The 16008-nt window shown below is 32.0% G+C and overlaps 1 protein-coding gene and 3 long non-coding RNA genes across 5 annotated transcripts in view; 2 read left to right on the forward strand and 2 right to left on the reverse strand.

The window, feature by feature from the left end:
- The window catches only part of LOC115222586, an 11675-nt gene extending 10650 nt beyond the window's left edge, over window positions 1–1025 (forward strand). The window contains exon 2 of the long non-coding RNA XR_003882735.2: window positions 657–1025. This is a non-coding gene — a long non-coding RNA (uncharacterized LOC115222586). The remainder of the gene's footprint in view (window positions 1–656) is intronic.
- Window positions 1026–2952: 1927 nt separating this feature from the next.
- LOC118767236 lies at window positions 2953–4643 on the forward strand. The gene is made up of 2 exons (XR_005003137.1): window positions 2953–3399; window positions 3452–4643. It is a non-coding gene; the product is annotated as an uncharacterized LOC118767236 (long non-coding RNA).
- Window positions 4644–4946: 303 nt separating this feature from the next.
- On the reverse strand, window positions 4947–5887 carry LOC118767237. The gene is made up of 2 exons (XR_005003138.1): window positions 5523–5887; window positions 4947–5386 (listed from the first exon to the last, which is right to left on the reverse strand). It is a non-coding gene; the product is annotated as an uncharacterized LOC118767237 (long non-coding RNA).
- Window positions 5888–15770: 9883 nt separating this feature from the next.
- LOC115222572 overlaps window positions 15771–16008 on the reverse strand; it is a 101070-nt gene continuing 100832 nt past the window's right edge. For both annotated transcript variants that reach the window (XM_029792848.2, XM_036511523.1), the window contains exon 20: window positions 15771–15992. In XM_029792848.2, coding sequence (XP_029648708.1) covers window positions 15812–15992 — 181 coding nt within the window. In that variant the 3' untranslated portion in view covers window positions 15771–15811. The remainder of the gene's footprint in view (window positions 15993–16008) is intronic.

Below are 16008 nucleotides of genomic sequence, written 5' to 3' on the forward strand. Positions count from 1 at the left end.
CCCTTTACATTATAAGAAATAAAACAAAACAGGTGTTTTATTTTTTGTAACTTATAAACCTGTTTAAAAGAAATAATATAGTATAAAAATAGCGAAACAAATGTAGCAAATCTCTATATATTAGTCTTTTCCCTGCGAATGAAGACAGCTTTTAATGGAGATATAACTTATTCTCCTTCAACAAGTCCAAACCAGTTTCATAAAACTATGTAGCTAAATCCCTCGAATATGTTTTAAAAAATCCTTGGTTGTGCCCTCCCTGATCCCTCTAGTGTAAAACATCACCAAAATTACCAGGAGGATAAAGTTTCCTTTTAACGTACGACGCAATGAGTTTTGATATCCTCTGTAATTTAATATTTTGAAGATGTAATTTTTGTTTTGCCTTCAAACATGTAAGTAGTTGCCTCCCTTAATCTGATAAAAGTATTTATAATTTTACTGATTAACTTTAAATCTGAACCTGAAAAATGAAATTAGATTTTTTGGTCAATTTTATCCTTCATATTTTGTAAGTTTTGGACAGAATATATCCTTATTAATTGTATTATATTATGAGTTTATTTTATATTTCATTGAAACATTAACAAGTAATTTATATGTTGAAGTTCATTGATTAATAAAATTTTAAACAATTTTTTTTTGTTTGTTTTCAGGTAACAACTGGTACTTCAAAAATTATGCTGCAGACTGCCCCATGCCCCCTGTTTAAAAAATTCCTATGTTTTTATATGCCAAATATAACGGATGCCACCTATTTGGAGTACCAGTTTATCAGGAGTAATAAAATGGAATCTTTTATTGGTAAATTTGTCAATATTCTAATTTCAAATAATGGAATTAATTATTGGCATATTTTCGTTTGAGATTTCTATTTCCTTTTTTAAGGAGTTGGGAACGCCTGAACATTACCGTCCGGGCGACTATATCCTTTAAAATGAATACTAATCAGAAAATTCTTTTATTTTAGCTTAAAAAAAAAATTTTAAAAAAATTACAAAAAAAAAATACAACAAAACAAATATGCATACACACAATAATTCTGACAAAATTCTCTTTCAGGATTATTCTTTTTCAGGATTTAATTTAAAAATAGTCTTGGATGAGGTATAACATTATTTTTGTCTCTTTACAGATATGTGTTTTCACATATTGATTCAAATTAGTTTTCACGTGTTTTTCTGAAGAAAGCATGGGTGGGTTCCAGAATTTGCAAACCAGAACCAGATGACAATAGAAGTGTATGGTATCAGGGAGTATATTCTGATTATTATTATTATAATTATTTTAGTTAATAACTATATAAACATTTTATTAAAGTTCACTTCATCAACATATATTTAATTTAAATAGCTATTTCAAATGCTATTTTCATTACAAATTTGGTAAATACAATCAGTATCTTCACTAAGTTACAATAAGAGATTTTTTTTTTTATTAAAATTTTTTTTTTTTTTAATGTGATCAAATCGTGGGTCAATTTCTAAAGTTCTCTCTGTATACTTTCAGAAGACTGAAACAAGTCGATTGAAAATGTGATGCTGTGCAGTGTGAAACATTTAGATGAGACTGGAAAGAAATTATTCTTAGTCATTAGAGGAAGAAAGAAAGGATTGCAGATTAATATTTAGATTAGAATAATTTACAATTAGTTTACTAAAAACATAGCTACTTTATGTACGAGTTAACAACTAATAGTTTATCTCTTTAGACTTAAGTTGCATATTTAGAAGGAAGTGTTAGATATAAAAACCTCAATTTGTTGCTATATTTTCATTTAAGTTGACCAGTCTGTGTGAAAAGATACTTTTTGGTTAGTTATAGTATAAATATTATGTTATTAAATAGTATTTCTTTTGATTTGTAGATACATCAGATTTCATAGTTATAGTCCCTTAATAGAAGTAGTATTGTTAAATAATCTAAATATCTAAAGTATAACTTTCTGTTACAGTAACTGTAATGTGTGAGAGAGGGTATTATATATACTTTCACCTGTTTTAAGAATTACTATGGCAGAATCATATGCCATAATAGGTCAATTGTTAGAACAATATTAGCAGATATGCCTAAACATCTTGTTTAACATCTTATGTGGACACTTCTTGACTTGAAGAATAGGAAATGTTAGGCCTTCTTAGATAATTTTCTTTGTCTTGCTTGTATGTTTATTTATTGAAATTTGTGAACAACTGTCATTGAATCCAAGCTTCCAATGAGCCAAACAATAGTTCACTGTATGGCAAGAGTGTCAAGGGAGCATCTGAGCAACTTGGCAGAACAAATACCACACGGTGTTTGTTGTATGAAATTTACTTGTTTATCTGTTTTCTTGCCAATGTCCACATGAGTTGTAGGCATATAAGCATAAATTTATATTTATAAATATATATGCATACACATACAGTACACACATACCTACATATATACACATATACATGTATACACATACAATACACACATCTACATATGCACATATGCATGCATACACACATATATACATGCATACACATGCATGCACACACATATACACATGCATGCACACACATACACACATGCACACACATATATACACATGCACTTGTATACCCATACATTCATACATACAAACATATATATATATCCCACACCATTGCTTGACAACCAATGTTTCCGTAACTTAGCGGTTCGGCAAAAGAAACCGATAAAATAAGTACTGGGCTTACAAAGAATAAGGCCTGGGGGTCGAGTTATTCGACTGAAAAAAACTCTTTAAGGCAGTGCTCCAGCATGGCCGCAGTCAGATGACTGAAACAAGTAAAAGTATATATATATATATATATATATATATATATATATATATATAATACATACATACATATATATATATATATATATATATATATATATATATATATATATATATATATATACATCATACATACATATACATAATATATATATATATATATATACATACATACATATATATATATATGTATATGTATATATATATTACTTATTTGCTTTATATATATATATATGTATATATATATACTCCAGTAGCATAGCCAGAGTGTGTGCCACCCTGGGGTGACCCTTTAGTTTGTGCCCCCCCATGCATATTGCTTACTGCAAGCCCAAAAGTGGTGCCACCTAGGGTAAACGTCCCCTCCATCCCATGTAGCTACGCTAGTGATATTCCACATAATTGTTACATTATATACATCAGCAGATTTGGTTTCCAACTAAATTTGGCTCTCTAGGCATTGGCCAATTCAAAGTTATGATAGAATGCACTTGCCCAAGGTGTTGTATTGTGATGCATATCGTTGAGCTTCTTTTCTCAACAACCATTTCTGTGCGTATACCCATCTTGTAACATAGTAACTTTATGTACTACATTAAGTAGCTTTGGATGTTAAAGTTACAACCCATCTTGTAACATAGTAACTTTATGTACTACATTAAGTAGCTTTGGATGTTAAAGTTACAATGTTACATCTAAATTCATTTTGAATTAAAATTGAATAACGACAACAAAAAAAAGTATAGCATTGAAATATTTTAATGTTATACTTTTTTTTCCTTTCCATTTTTGTTATTTCATCATGTCATTCTGAGCAACCTCCATTAAAAGCCGGTTTTCCTTTCCTTTCCTCATCAAGCCAATCCTATCTTTTTGAGTTTCATTTTTTCCACACCTCTTTAATACTGTTAATACTGGGATTGGCAGAATTGTTAAAGAGTTGGACGAAATGCTTTGTGGTGTTTATGTTAAGGCTCTTTACATTCTGAGTTCATATCCTATTGAGGTCGACATTGTCTTTCATTCTTCAGGTTTCAGTAAAAATATGTACCAATCAAGTATTGAGATCAATTTATAATCAGCTCTATCCTCCCTTGAGATTTCTGGTCTTGTGTCAGCAAAAACCTATATTTCACAACATACTGCCAGAAATACTTCGTTTTGAGATTCTAGAAAATTAAATGAAAAAGAAAATGATGTATTTTCCTTCTATACACTCAAGTTATACCATAATCTTTTGCACTGAGATATTAAAATGACCTGTTTGCTGTATTCTAACATTGTTGCAATTAATTTTCACCTGATTAGAGAACACATTCTGTGAATTTGACAATTCTGATGTAGATTTTTTTCCTTTACCAAAGTCCGAATACAACTGAAAACGTACCGAAAAGTTCATTTTAAAATCAAGAATTTTTGTGAAATACAAAACTTTTTTTTTAAACATTATAATTAACAATGTTTTTATTTTTGGAGGGGGTAAAAAAAAAGGCCTTTTTTTTTTAAAAAAAGTATTTGAAATATTTTTTATTGTTGGATTGTATATTTTTATTACTTTCCTTTTTTTTATGGTCAGAATACATTTTTTACTGGTGTACTTCAAATTATTATTATGTCCTGTTTAATATTTAATTAAATGCGCATTTAATTATTTTTATTTTATTTTTTGAAAAATTTAACATTGTATTATTTATTTATTTATTTATTCTATTTTGTATTGAACTTTTTTTCTTGAAATGCAACATTTTTCGGTTTTCATCATCAAATTATCTACATCATTTCTGACAAAAAAATAAAAAAAAGAAATTGTCAGTGTTTTTGAATGTTTGAGACATTACAAAATACAGCTGTGGGGGGAAAAAAAACAACAATCATCATTTCATCATATCATGAAAATGTAAATATCTTGCATAATTCTCTCATTTTTATAGTTAATTTGGATCTCATGCTTCTTAAATTCTGGCAGTATAATTTTCTCATACTGAATTACTAAACAATTTTAGAAGCAATATTTTTTTTGTTTCCCATCCTTAGTTTAAAATTTTAACTCTTATTATGATCATTTTTGGAGAGTTCTATTTGAAATCATTTATATGCAACATCATTCTCCTTATTTTTCTTTATGGTTATTTTATAATTTGTTTAAAATATTTTTTTTACTAATATTGAAATATTATTATTGTTCATTACTTTTACCATTTGGGAATGTTCCTTGGCACTATATATTTTGCTATTTGGGAATGTCCCCTGGTGCTATTTCCCTTCTCATTTGGCATCCATTGATACTACTTCTGTTGCCATATATATATCCTCTGGGGTTATCTGTATTTCTTCCATTTAGAGATATCTTGACAGAGATACTCTAGTGCCATAAATATATTTCTTGCTAAAATATGCTGCTTATTTCTGGCCAGTTAGTATTGTTCCCTGGCTATACACATATTTCTCTTGCCATTTGGGGATGTCTCCTGGCACTCTTTATTTCTCTTGCCATTTGGGGCTATCTGTCCCCTGGTGCTAAAAAATAGCATTAAACCATAACTATACCTATTTCTCTTGCCATTTGGGTATAACCCCTGGCACTACTTATTTCTCTTGCTCATGTCTATTTCTTATCACTTTTCCTTCAGCTTGCCATTTTGGAACATCTGTTTCCTGGCACTATATTTGTGTGTATGTATTATACTTCTATCTATATCTGCTTCTTGTGCCATATGGGTATGACCCTTGACACTGTTTATTTCTCTTGCTACTTGGGTACATTTATACCCTTGTGCTAATTATTTTTGCCCTTACTTGCATCTAATTTTCCTGCCATGGGGGTGTAACCCCTGCAACTACTTACTTCTCTTGCCATATGGGGATGTCCCCTGGCACTCACCCTTGCCATATGGGAATATCAGTTCCCTGGCCCTTTTTATTTTCTCTTACCTCTATTAAACTTACCATATGAAAACATCTAAACCCCTGGCATTATTTTATTTCTCTGATATCTATTTATCAATATTGCAATATAGGGATATCTGTCCCTTGGTACTGAATATTTCTCTTACCTCTATTTAACTGCCATTTGGAGATATCTGTTCTTAAATGCTATTTTATTCTTCTCATCTCTACATTGCCATTTGGGACTAAGTTCCCTGGCATGTATTTCTCTTCTATCTATTTGATTTGCCATTTGGGAGATAGCTGTCCCCTGGCATCATATATATTTCTCTTTCTTCTATCTATTTGTCTCCATCTCCTGGCACTATATAGTTTCTCTTCCTTCGATTTATCTTGCTGTGTGAGGATATCTTCCTAAGTGCTATTATATTTTTTTTACCTCTTTTTCTTTGTCTTACTACTTGGGGATGTCTGTCCTCTGGTGCTATATATTTCTCTCAACTACTATCTATTTGTCTTACATTTAGAGATATCTGTCCTTAGATACTATTTTATTTCTCTTGCTATATGGAGATGTCCCCTGGCTTTCTTGCTTATCTATTTTTCTTTTTCTTGCCATACACATATAGTAAAATATGTTTTATATTTTACTATATATAATAAAATATTCTCTCATAGTGTTTTAAAACCCTACCTTGGGATTTATTATCAGGCCATATACCCAGATTTTGATTCAGTTGCCATTTTTTTCTTGGTAACATTTGAGGTCATTCCCTGGTAATATTTCCCATTGGGGATATTCCTAGTACAATACCTTTCTCATATTTTGTTCTATTACCGGTGGAGGTTGTCTCATTGTTTTTGTATTGCCATTTGGGGATATCTCCCCTGGCAGTGTTTCTGTTATTTTGAAATTTAATGATGGTATTTATATTGCCATTTGGGAATATTCCCTGGCAATGTTTTTAGTTATGCCATTTGGGGATATCCCTGGCAAAATTACCAGTGGCTGCCTTTCTTATTGTCTTTTGGTAATGTATCCTAATCATTTTTCTTTTGCCAAATACAGATGTTCTGATGCAGCACTATATTTTTGCTGTTGCTATTTGGGGTATTCCCCTGGTACTTTTACTCATACTATTTTTCTCAATCACCCTATTCTTGCTTTCTGGATGTTCCCTAGTACATCCCGTTTCTGTTTCAATCTCTTCTGTTGCTATTTGGAGTTTGTCTCCTGGCAAATATAACTGCTTGTTTGCTTGGAAATGTTATTTATCAGAGATCTTTTGCTATCACTTTGCTTTCTGCTGGTATATAAAAAAAAGATATCTTGGGATCAGTTATCATTCCTGAAATTTTCTTTCTCTTTTGGGTGTCAGTTCTCTGTTAAATACATTTCGAAACCTGAAATAGATTTCACGTTTTAATAACCTATCCTCTATGCTGCTTGATTTTCATGGCTCAAAAGTTATATCTGTAACATCTGTCATAACCTTCTTTACCATAGTTTCTGTCAGGAATCCTATATCTTATCATCAGTTTGTTTCAGTGTGTTAGCTATTGCCATTTGGAGACTAGTTCCATTGATGTCTCTAATTTTGCAGCTGTGTCCTTCAGTTCCTTTGAAAGTTTCCTTTTCTGTTTTTGCTTTACTATGAATGATCTTGTAGCATCAAAGATTCCTTGTGGTTCTGCTGATTCTTCCCTTCCATATTTATGGGTTGACAATTCCATGTCATTTTTCTACTAATACTAATGAAAAGTAGTTCCTCTATCACTACCATTCCCATTATTCCATTTTGGGGTATTTGTTTCTCTTTCAATTGCTATTGACACTGACAAGCCTTTGATTATGGCAGTTCACACAATTACCATGATGGAACTTGCCTTTTGAGTGTATCTTGTCTACTAAAATTGTTCTTCTATCCCCCTTTGAAACATCAAACTTACAAATCTCTCTAAACAAAAACACCCATAGTGTTTTAGTTTTCATCAAAACGGAGATTTTTGGTGTTTTTCATCAATCTCCTTTGATATTAGAATTTAGCTGCTACTTCCATAAACTGAAATTATCAGGCTTATTGGAAATCATATTCCCTGCTTCATTTTGTGCAGAAAATTTTCATTCCACATTAAGATTCAATCATCAAACAGAAGCATAATTTTCTTCGAAGCATCGGAAATTCACTCAATCTCCTTTCTTATGAAAGAATTAAATAAAAAATAAAAACAGTTATCACAAAACTTCGTTTCACTTTCTTTTTGTGTTTACATTGTTATTTTCATCTTTCCTTTCAGAATTCATTTTAATGGGTTCTCTAGCTTTTGATTCAAAATTGGGAAGTAAAAAGCAAAAAAAAAAAAAACCACATTTCTGAAAGTATTTTTCTTTGTACAGACAATTGAGAACAACCATTTGCTGAAAGTTGTGTTATTCATGGGTTTGAAAAGAGGATGTCTATTTTTAAGTAATACATATTTTCAGCTTTTTAGATTAAGTCCAAGAGACAAAGCATTATGTAAATGCAGATAAGTTGAAATCATAGCTTATTTCATTAGTTAAGCACATAACAAACAGTTAAATCAGGGTATGACATTGACTTACTGCTCTTTGGAGATTACATGGAAAGGTTGCTTCTGAGGTTAAACGAATTAGTTTTCTGTATTTTTATTATTATTATATAAGGCAGTGAGCTGGGAGAATTGTTAGCATGCTGGATGAAGTGCTTGGTGGTATTTTGCTGGTAGCTATGTTCTGACTTCAAATTATGTCAAGATCAGCCTTGCCTTTCATCTTTTCAGGGTCGATTACCAGTGAAGTACTAGGGTCCATGAAATTGGCCCTTGTGGCAAAATTTGAAAATAGTATTTTTATAAGTTATCCACTGTATTGGGACTAAATACTTCTACCACCATATTTTATAAGTACAAGTGCACCCAGTCCCCCCACCAAATACAGTGATGGGAATTAAAACTGAAGAATGTTAGTAGTGATGCTTTGTTTTGCATGCCTCGGGTTCAATGCTAAAGTGACTGATTTTAAAGTTTTCGGTTTAAGAAATGTAATTAGACTAAATTATATTACAAGTACATTGGAAAATCTAAATTTTCTTGTAGCCAAATAGTGAGATTATCTCCCCTACCAATCTTTGCATATCACACTGGTCGAGCGACTGTTAAAAATAGCCTACGGTCTCACATAAGACATGCATTGGATGATGTAGTACTGTGTAAACTAGAAAAGGAAGGTGGCTAGAATACTTACGATTATGCCTGCTCTTTCAGTCGTCTAAATAGCTATTGTACTGGTTTGATTATCTCCCCTTAAAAGATATTTAAATAGCAAGTAGGCATTTTGTCTCTACATTATTGAGTTCAAATCTCATTAAGGTCAATTTCGCCTTTCAGTGTCAGTGATATAAATTCCAGTTAAGTACTGGGGTCAATCTATGCGACTAGCCCCCAAATTTCAGACCTTATTCATATAGTAGAAAAGATTGTTACAGTCCATGTTAAGTTTGCTTTGTAGTTCTGGATCCAGTATCTTTGCATGGCACTATAACATCAGATTGATAAATAGTCTGGGAGTTAAGTTTAGTGAGATGGAAACTGCCAAAATTTCATTACAATATATCTTCTTTATTTAACATCTAGTCTTCTATCCTGGCATAGGGGTTGGATGTTCAACAGGATCAAACAGGCCATAGGACTGCATTCAGCTTTAAAGTCTGCTATGGCATGGGCTTTCTTTGGTTAGATCTATATCAACCACTTCACTGTAGGTGCTTTTATTTGTAGTACTAGCAATGTTACAAAGTGATGTGCAACATAAGACATCAACTGAGTGATATAAAGTATTGAAGGATGTGAAAACATGAGAGGGTCGGGAAGAGGTGTCCTACTGAAAGGGTGAATAAATGGCTTCTCTGGCTGGAAAGAGAGACAAACAGAAAAGGTGCCCTAAGGTGAATATGGCAGTTAGAGGATTGAGGAACAGAAAATGTAGATGGTGGGTAGGTAGGTACCCTAGAGTGAAGGTAATTAGAGATAGGAGAACAGGGTAGCTGCAGTGAATATCAGTTTTGGGGAGGGAGAGTGGGATCAGAGAATGAGATGAGTACTGCTACAGTTAAAATAATTGTCAGAAGGTAAAAAAGATCCTGTATTCTGTAGGTGAGATCTCTGGCATTTAACATCAGAAAGCTTGTAATCAATTGTGATTTAACAAAATCACACATCTACTAGATATCTTAAAAAAGGGTAAAGATCCCCTTCGGTCATGAATGAACATGAGATTGCACCTATAAAGTTCCCCTCTGAGGCACAAGTCTAGGCAAGGTTGTTTATGGAAGACCAGCGGTCACCCATGCATACCAGCCTCCCCTCTCCATGTCGCGACTCATTTCTATGGATGAGTGAAAAAGAGTACAATACACGATTTGGTAACGAGTCCTGCTGACTAAGTGAAAATAAATTATTAGCTTACAACCCTCCATTGCATGCCAATGAAGCATCTACAGACAAAAATGGAGTTTCAAAATTATAGATTTAGTACAATACTACAGGCAATTCAAGAATATCAAAATTGTAAAAATGACAAAAGTGCACAGCAATTTCATTTGTATAAAATTTATTATGGAAATGTTTATAAATATATTATTGCATGTAAGATACAAAATTGCAATACTTCTAACTGCTTACAAAATTGAAATTAATTTAGAAAAATATTACAAAAATAATCAGTTTGATAGCATTTTAGCAAATACAGAAAAATAATTGGGGAACTATAGATATCCCAATTGTCTTTATTTTCACTTTTAGACCATGTTCAAAACCAGAACTGAAGGTCATCTTGAGAACAGTTTGAAAATAGCTGATTAGAACCCAGTGTCAGGGATTTAACATTTAAGCCTTTTCTTTTTAGTCTAAATTGAAGTCTTAATTAGTAAACACAGCCCAACCACTTAATTACATTAACAAGATCACTCCCCAAAACTAATTCAACTAATTTCTGTAGATAAAAAAAAAAGAAGTGATAAAGGAGTGAATGACAATGAATTTTGAAAAATTATTTTAAAAACTGATTAAAGTTTTATGATTACTATAAAATTTTTTATCTTGCATACCAAGGTAACAATTGAGCAGTTTTTAACTTTATCTTCTAGCAAGAAAAATAATTGCTTTATTTTGTAAGTAAATGCTGAAGTGAACTGTTGTTTATTATGCAACAGAAACAAAATCTTAGAACAACTGATTTGATACTATAAAACTTTAAAAAGTAAGGCACAAATAAGAGGCTGGAATCCTCCAGATAAAAACTAAACTCTTAAATATTTTCAATATCAGTATGTTACAAGGATATGTTGAGACAAACTTAGTTTTTGTAAAAAATGAAGGCACTAATGTTTAGCAAATTGGTTCAGAAATGGCCAAGATTCTACATGATAATATTCAAGAAAGGAAGTTTTTGATAAATGCAAACAATAGAGAATTCCTTGTTAAGAAACTATACTACTTGTTAATATGATAGAGACAAATTTAGTGTTATATTAAGAAAATTATGTGAAAACTAATAATAGAAACTTTAATGCTGATTAATTTCATAATGGATTATAAACTTTTGTAAAATAGAAATTATGAGAGTAGAAAAGAAAGGCACATTTTTGGTTTATATGTAGTTATTTACAGTTTATTAGGGGAAAAAATAGTTTTAACTCAACAACAGTAGATAATGTATTTGCCTAGTTTTGTGCTTCAACCAAAAAAAAAAAAAATACATATAACTGCAAACATTTGTTTGGTACAAAAAAAAAAAAGCAATAAAATAAATTACTGAAAGAATCCAAGACATGCTATTTATATATGTTAGGTGATAAAACTTTAAAATCATTCATGTAGCCATTTAGCAAAGATGCCATAATCACAAAGATATGGTTATAAAGACAAAGACTCTTGGTAATTTAGAATAAAAAATAATGTATTATGTAATACATTTCGGGTACTTTTTTTGGATACACATTTCATCACACAAAACTATAAATATTTGTATAGTATGTATATATATTTTTTAATATTTCACTTAGGCATAGCAATACTAATAATCTGCTGTTAGAACTCTATACAAATGCTTCAGAAAAGAGCATAATATGAGATTGAATAAGTGACAAGGGAGTAGAGATTATGAAATGAAGTTCATTAGCTTACAGCTGTTTCTGCTATAATATGCAATGCAATCAGAGCTGAGCACTTGTCCTTATAGCTTGACTACAATGCACTGCAAGCTAATAAAATTTATTACATAATTTCTTGCTCCATTACCATTTTTCCATGTGTGTGTGTATATATATATATATATATGCAACAGTAATGAAATAGTTATGTAGTAACTACATAAACAGGGTTTATACTACTAAAAGTTGCCTCATTTGCTACAAAGTAGCTGGTAAGAATATTTCCTAGACTACAATATATTAACAGTTTGGAGTCTCCTGGGAGTGCACAACAGACCTCCCAGATCAGCAAAACAAGCAGAAAGAGTGGCTAAAGGCCAGATGAACTCCATTCCAGTTCATCAAAACAGCTAATTTTCATTCAACTCACTAATATCATTTAGAAAAACCTGAGGGAAGCCAACTTCCAGTTCAAGGTTTGAGCCAGAGGTTTTGTAGGCAAATCAGTTCTCTGGTAAGAACAGGACCAAAGCCCTAAAGGAAATCTCAGAAGCTGCTGACAGGTGTTGAAGTTGGATCTGATTGAGCAGTAGGCGTATTTAACGTACGCTAAGGGAGGTAACTCGGAATGGGTTACAGTGGTTGTGTATAAATGGTAGAGTTAACTCTTGACGTTTTAACTAACATCGATATTTCTAAACTCAAGGAATACAAGTTTGAAAGCAGTGGTAATGGAAAAGAGTTCCACCTAGATATTGTTTAATAAAAAAAAAAACAAACCCCAAACAAGTTTGAATGCTCTGATGTCCAAGTGGCTATAAAATATCAGCAGAAAGGCACCAAGGTGTCATGACCTAAAATGCAGCCTGGTCCCCTTAGAGTATAAGATATAAGAAATTAAGAGCTGAAACACTTGTGTGAGGTGGGGTGGGCTGGGAGGGTATTTCTTCTCTGAAGGCCATCTGCTGTTCAATTCTTCCAAAAGTTTCTTATTGCTACATAAGGTAGAACCTAAAATACAACAGACATATTGTTGTGTGGTATAGAAGTTTTACTTTATGAAAGTAATTTGAACTCATTTTTACATTCAACACTGATTTCTTTCAATTTCCTCTGCAAGATTACTAAAGTAAGTAAAAGGCAAACAAAACAAAAGACCAGCATAATTGATTTGAAGGCAGATCCACAGCCGAATGAATAAAACCAGTAAATGAATATATATATATGTAGTTGAAATTGATAGAAAAACAAAAGACGAAGACAGGAGTGTAAACAACAAGCAAGTCTATTAGTTTGATGGTCGGGAAAGTCTTTTACGTTTCGAGCCTATGCTCTTCAACAGAAAGGAATAAGAGAAAATAAACAGAGAGAGGATGAAAAATACTTATAGATTTAGTGGTCAAGCATGGCAAATATACATATATATATATATATGTATATATATATATATTAAACTGTTGGTCAGATGTTTGTGGGTGGCGATCAACAGTGTCTGGAGCAATTGTACGAGTGAGTGAACAAACGAAAGAAGAGCAATCATGTATGTATATAGATGTGTATATATATATATATATATATATATATATTTTTTTTTTTGTTGATAGTTTGCTATATAGATGTTAACAAAATTATTGCAATAATTGCACAGACACAGCTAGCATGATTAAAGAATTTTCTTCACAACCATATGATCCTCAGTTTGTTCCCACAGCATACTGTATTAGGCAAGTGTTTCCAACCGAGGCCACAAACCTGCCAGTACCTTGTAAGAGTGGTCTTTTGGTAATTGGAACCTGTACAGTGGTCTGTTGTGTGTGTGCATGTATACAGATACATGTCTGTAGTGGTGGTGTATGGCTTAGGGGGTTAATCATAAAAATTATGGTTTCAATTATTGGATTGGGTGATGTGTTTGTGTTCTTGTGTCATTTCACATTGCTCCAGTCCACTCAACTGACAAAAGTGAGTAAATCCTACAATGGACTGGCGAGGTGGGATATACATGCTTTAGAATTCAGCCCTATAAGTCTGTATGACTCAGAAAGGAACATATATATATATATATATATATGTGTTTGTATGTGTGCGCATATCATCAAAGAATATATAAACATCAGCAAGGAATATTGAAGAAAAGAACATAGTCCTTCAACATACATCAAGCTGCTGACATTTCCATGTCACTTGCTCTTATTAGAGAAGCAGCATACCATTGACTGCCCTGTTGGAAACAGTAAACTAATGACTAATGTTCCCAAATAGCAATCTAAAATAAATTGATTAAACTGTAGATATATATATCTATACATATAAACTTTATTAACAAAAAAATTCTTTTAAATAAAACAAGTAGAAAGATATATTTTTCAACATGTAAATACTGAACAGTATATATAAAGGATTTTATCCTTTATATACACTGTTCAGTATTTATGTGTTGAAAAATATATCTTTCTACTCGTTCTACAATACATTTCAACACTTCAAAACACAAACTTATGTTTGTTTACAAATGAAGTAATCTATTAAATAAGTTTACAATTCATAAATACATTTTGCATTATTGAAGACAAAGATGACTTTTTTTTCTATCTTGCCAGGGTAAGTAATCAAAGCTCTTTTTTATTCGTATTATTTTTAATTTATAACAATGGATAACGCAAAAACATTAAGTGATCCATCTCTTCTTGCAAATTCAAGAGAGACCCAAGGATATAAACAAGTATGATCAGTTTAAAGGTGATTTGCATAAGATTTTCATGCCGAACAGGTTCAACCATGCAAATGTTTAGAATGAGGATTTTTCAGATCACCTGTACCAATATAAAACTACAAATACGAAAAAACTCTTGAATTTGCCAGTGTTTCTTCAAACAAATTCTATCAAAAGCCTAAATGATATGAATACAAAAATAAGAAAGTGAACCAATCACCATTAGAAGTTTCTGAGAAAATCATAAAAGACAAAAGAACCCATTGGAGAAAGAAATCAAATACACTGAATTTCTCAGTGTGTCACTTCATAACAATGTGGTGTTGGGTTCAGCCCTACTGCATGGCACATTGGGTAAGGGTCTTCATTGACAACCCCAGGTTGACCAATGCTTTGCAAGTGAAATTAGAAGCCCTTCTTGTGTGTGTGTGTGTGTGTGTGTGTGTATTGTGTGCATGTTTACACAGTGTGATTTGTTAATCAAGGAACAGATAATGGCGAACAATAGGAAAAGTACCTTGCTGCTAAATAATGCCCCAACAGTATGTACTCCACAAACCCATGCTAGCATAAAAAGATGGAAATAAAACAAACTGAATCATCGTAAAGAAATAAGAATTCACTTCACAATTGAAAGTAATGTCAGCCAGTGACATTATTTTCAACTTCAGTTCTCTTAACTCAGAACTAGAAATACACACAGACAATACAAAGGTAGGATTTATGTACATCTCTGAAATATTGAAGGCTAATAGAAAACTTCACAACACTATAGCTTATATATATATATATATATATATATATATATATATATATATATATATATATACACACACATATATATATACACACTATATATTTCTATTATGGCCTCAGTAGATTTGTGAGTGGATCTGGGAGAGGGAAACTGAAAGATTGTTTGTGTCTTGTCTTGTCACTGCATGATTATTATAAATGAGTGTCACTGTTATACAAGTAGAGTTTCATTCATTTCCAGTATTCTGTGCAAAACATGTCTGGCCATGGAGGTGGGGGAATATTACTTTATTTGGAAACAAGTGAGGGTTAGTGACAGGTTGAGCATCCAGTTGTTGAAAAATCTGCCTCAATAAACTGTCTGAACCCATGCAGGCATGGAGAAGTGGAAGTTAAAAACGATGATAATAATGATGATGATGATGAACAATGACAAGCTGATTTGGCTAATTTTCCTTTCTTTTCTTTTTAAAGATAAACTGTGGAAAGAGTGAGATATTAATTCTTTGTCTCTTTCAAAATGCTTGGTCCTGGTTGTGGAAGGGCTTTAGTTCTTGAGGCACTTGATGGACTTGTGCTGCTGCTTGCTGTTTGTGATACTTGAGCATAGCTGCCAGTTGATGGGAATTGCTGAGTTCCAGATAAAGGATGTGACCAGGTAGTTGTCTGATTTATGTGACTGAGAAAGGGATAGA

Source organism: Octopus sinensis, linkage group LG20 (assembly GCF_006345805.1).
Source record: "Octopus sinensis linkage group LG20, ASM634580v1, whole genome shotgun sequence".
Classification (NCBI taxonomy): Eukaryota; Metazoa; Mollusca; class Cephalopoda; order Octopoda; family Octopodidae; genus Octopus; species Octopus sinensis.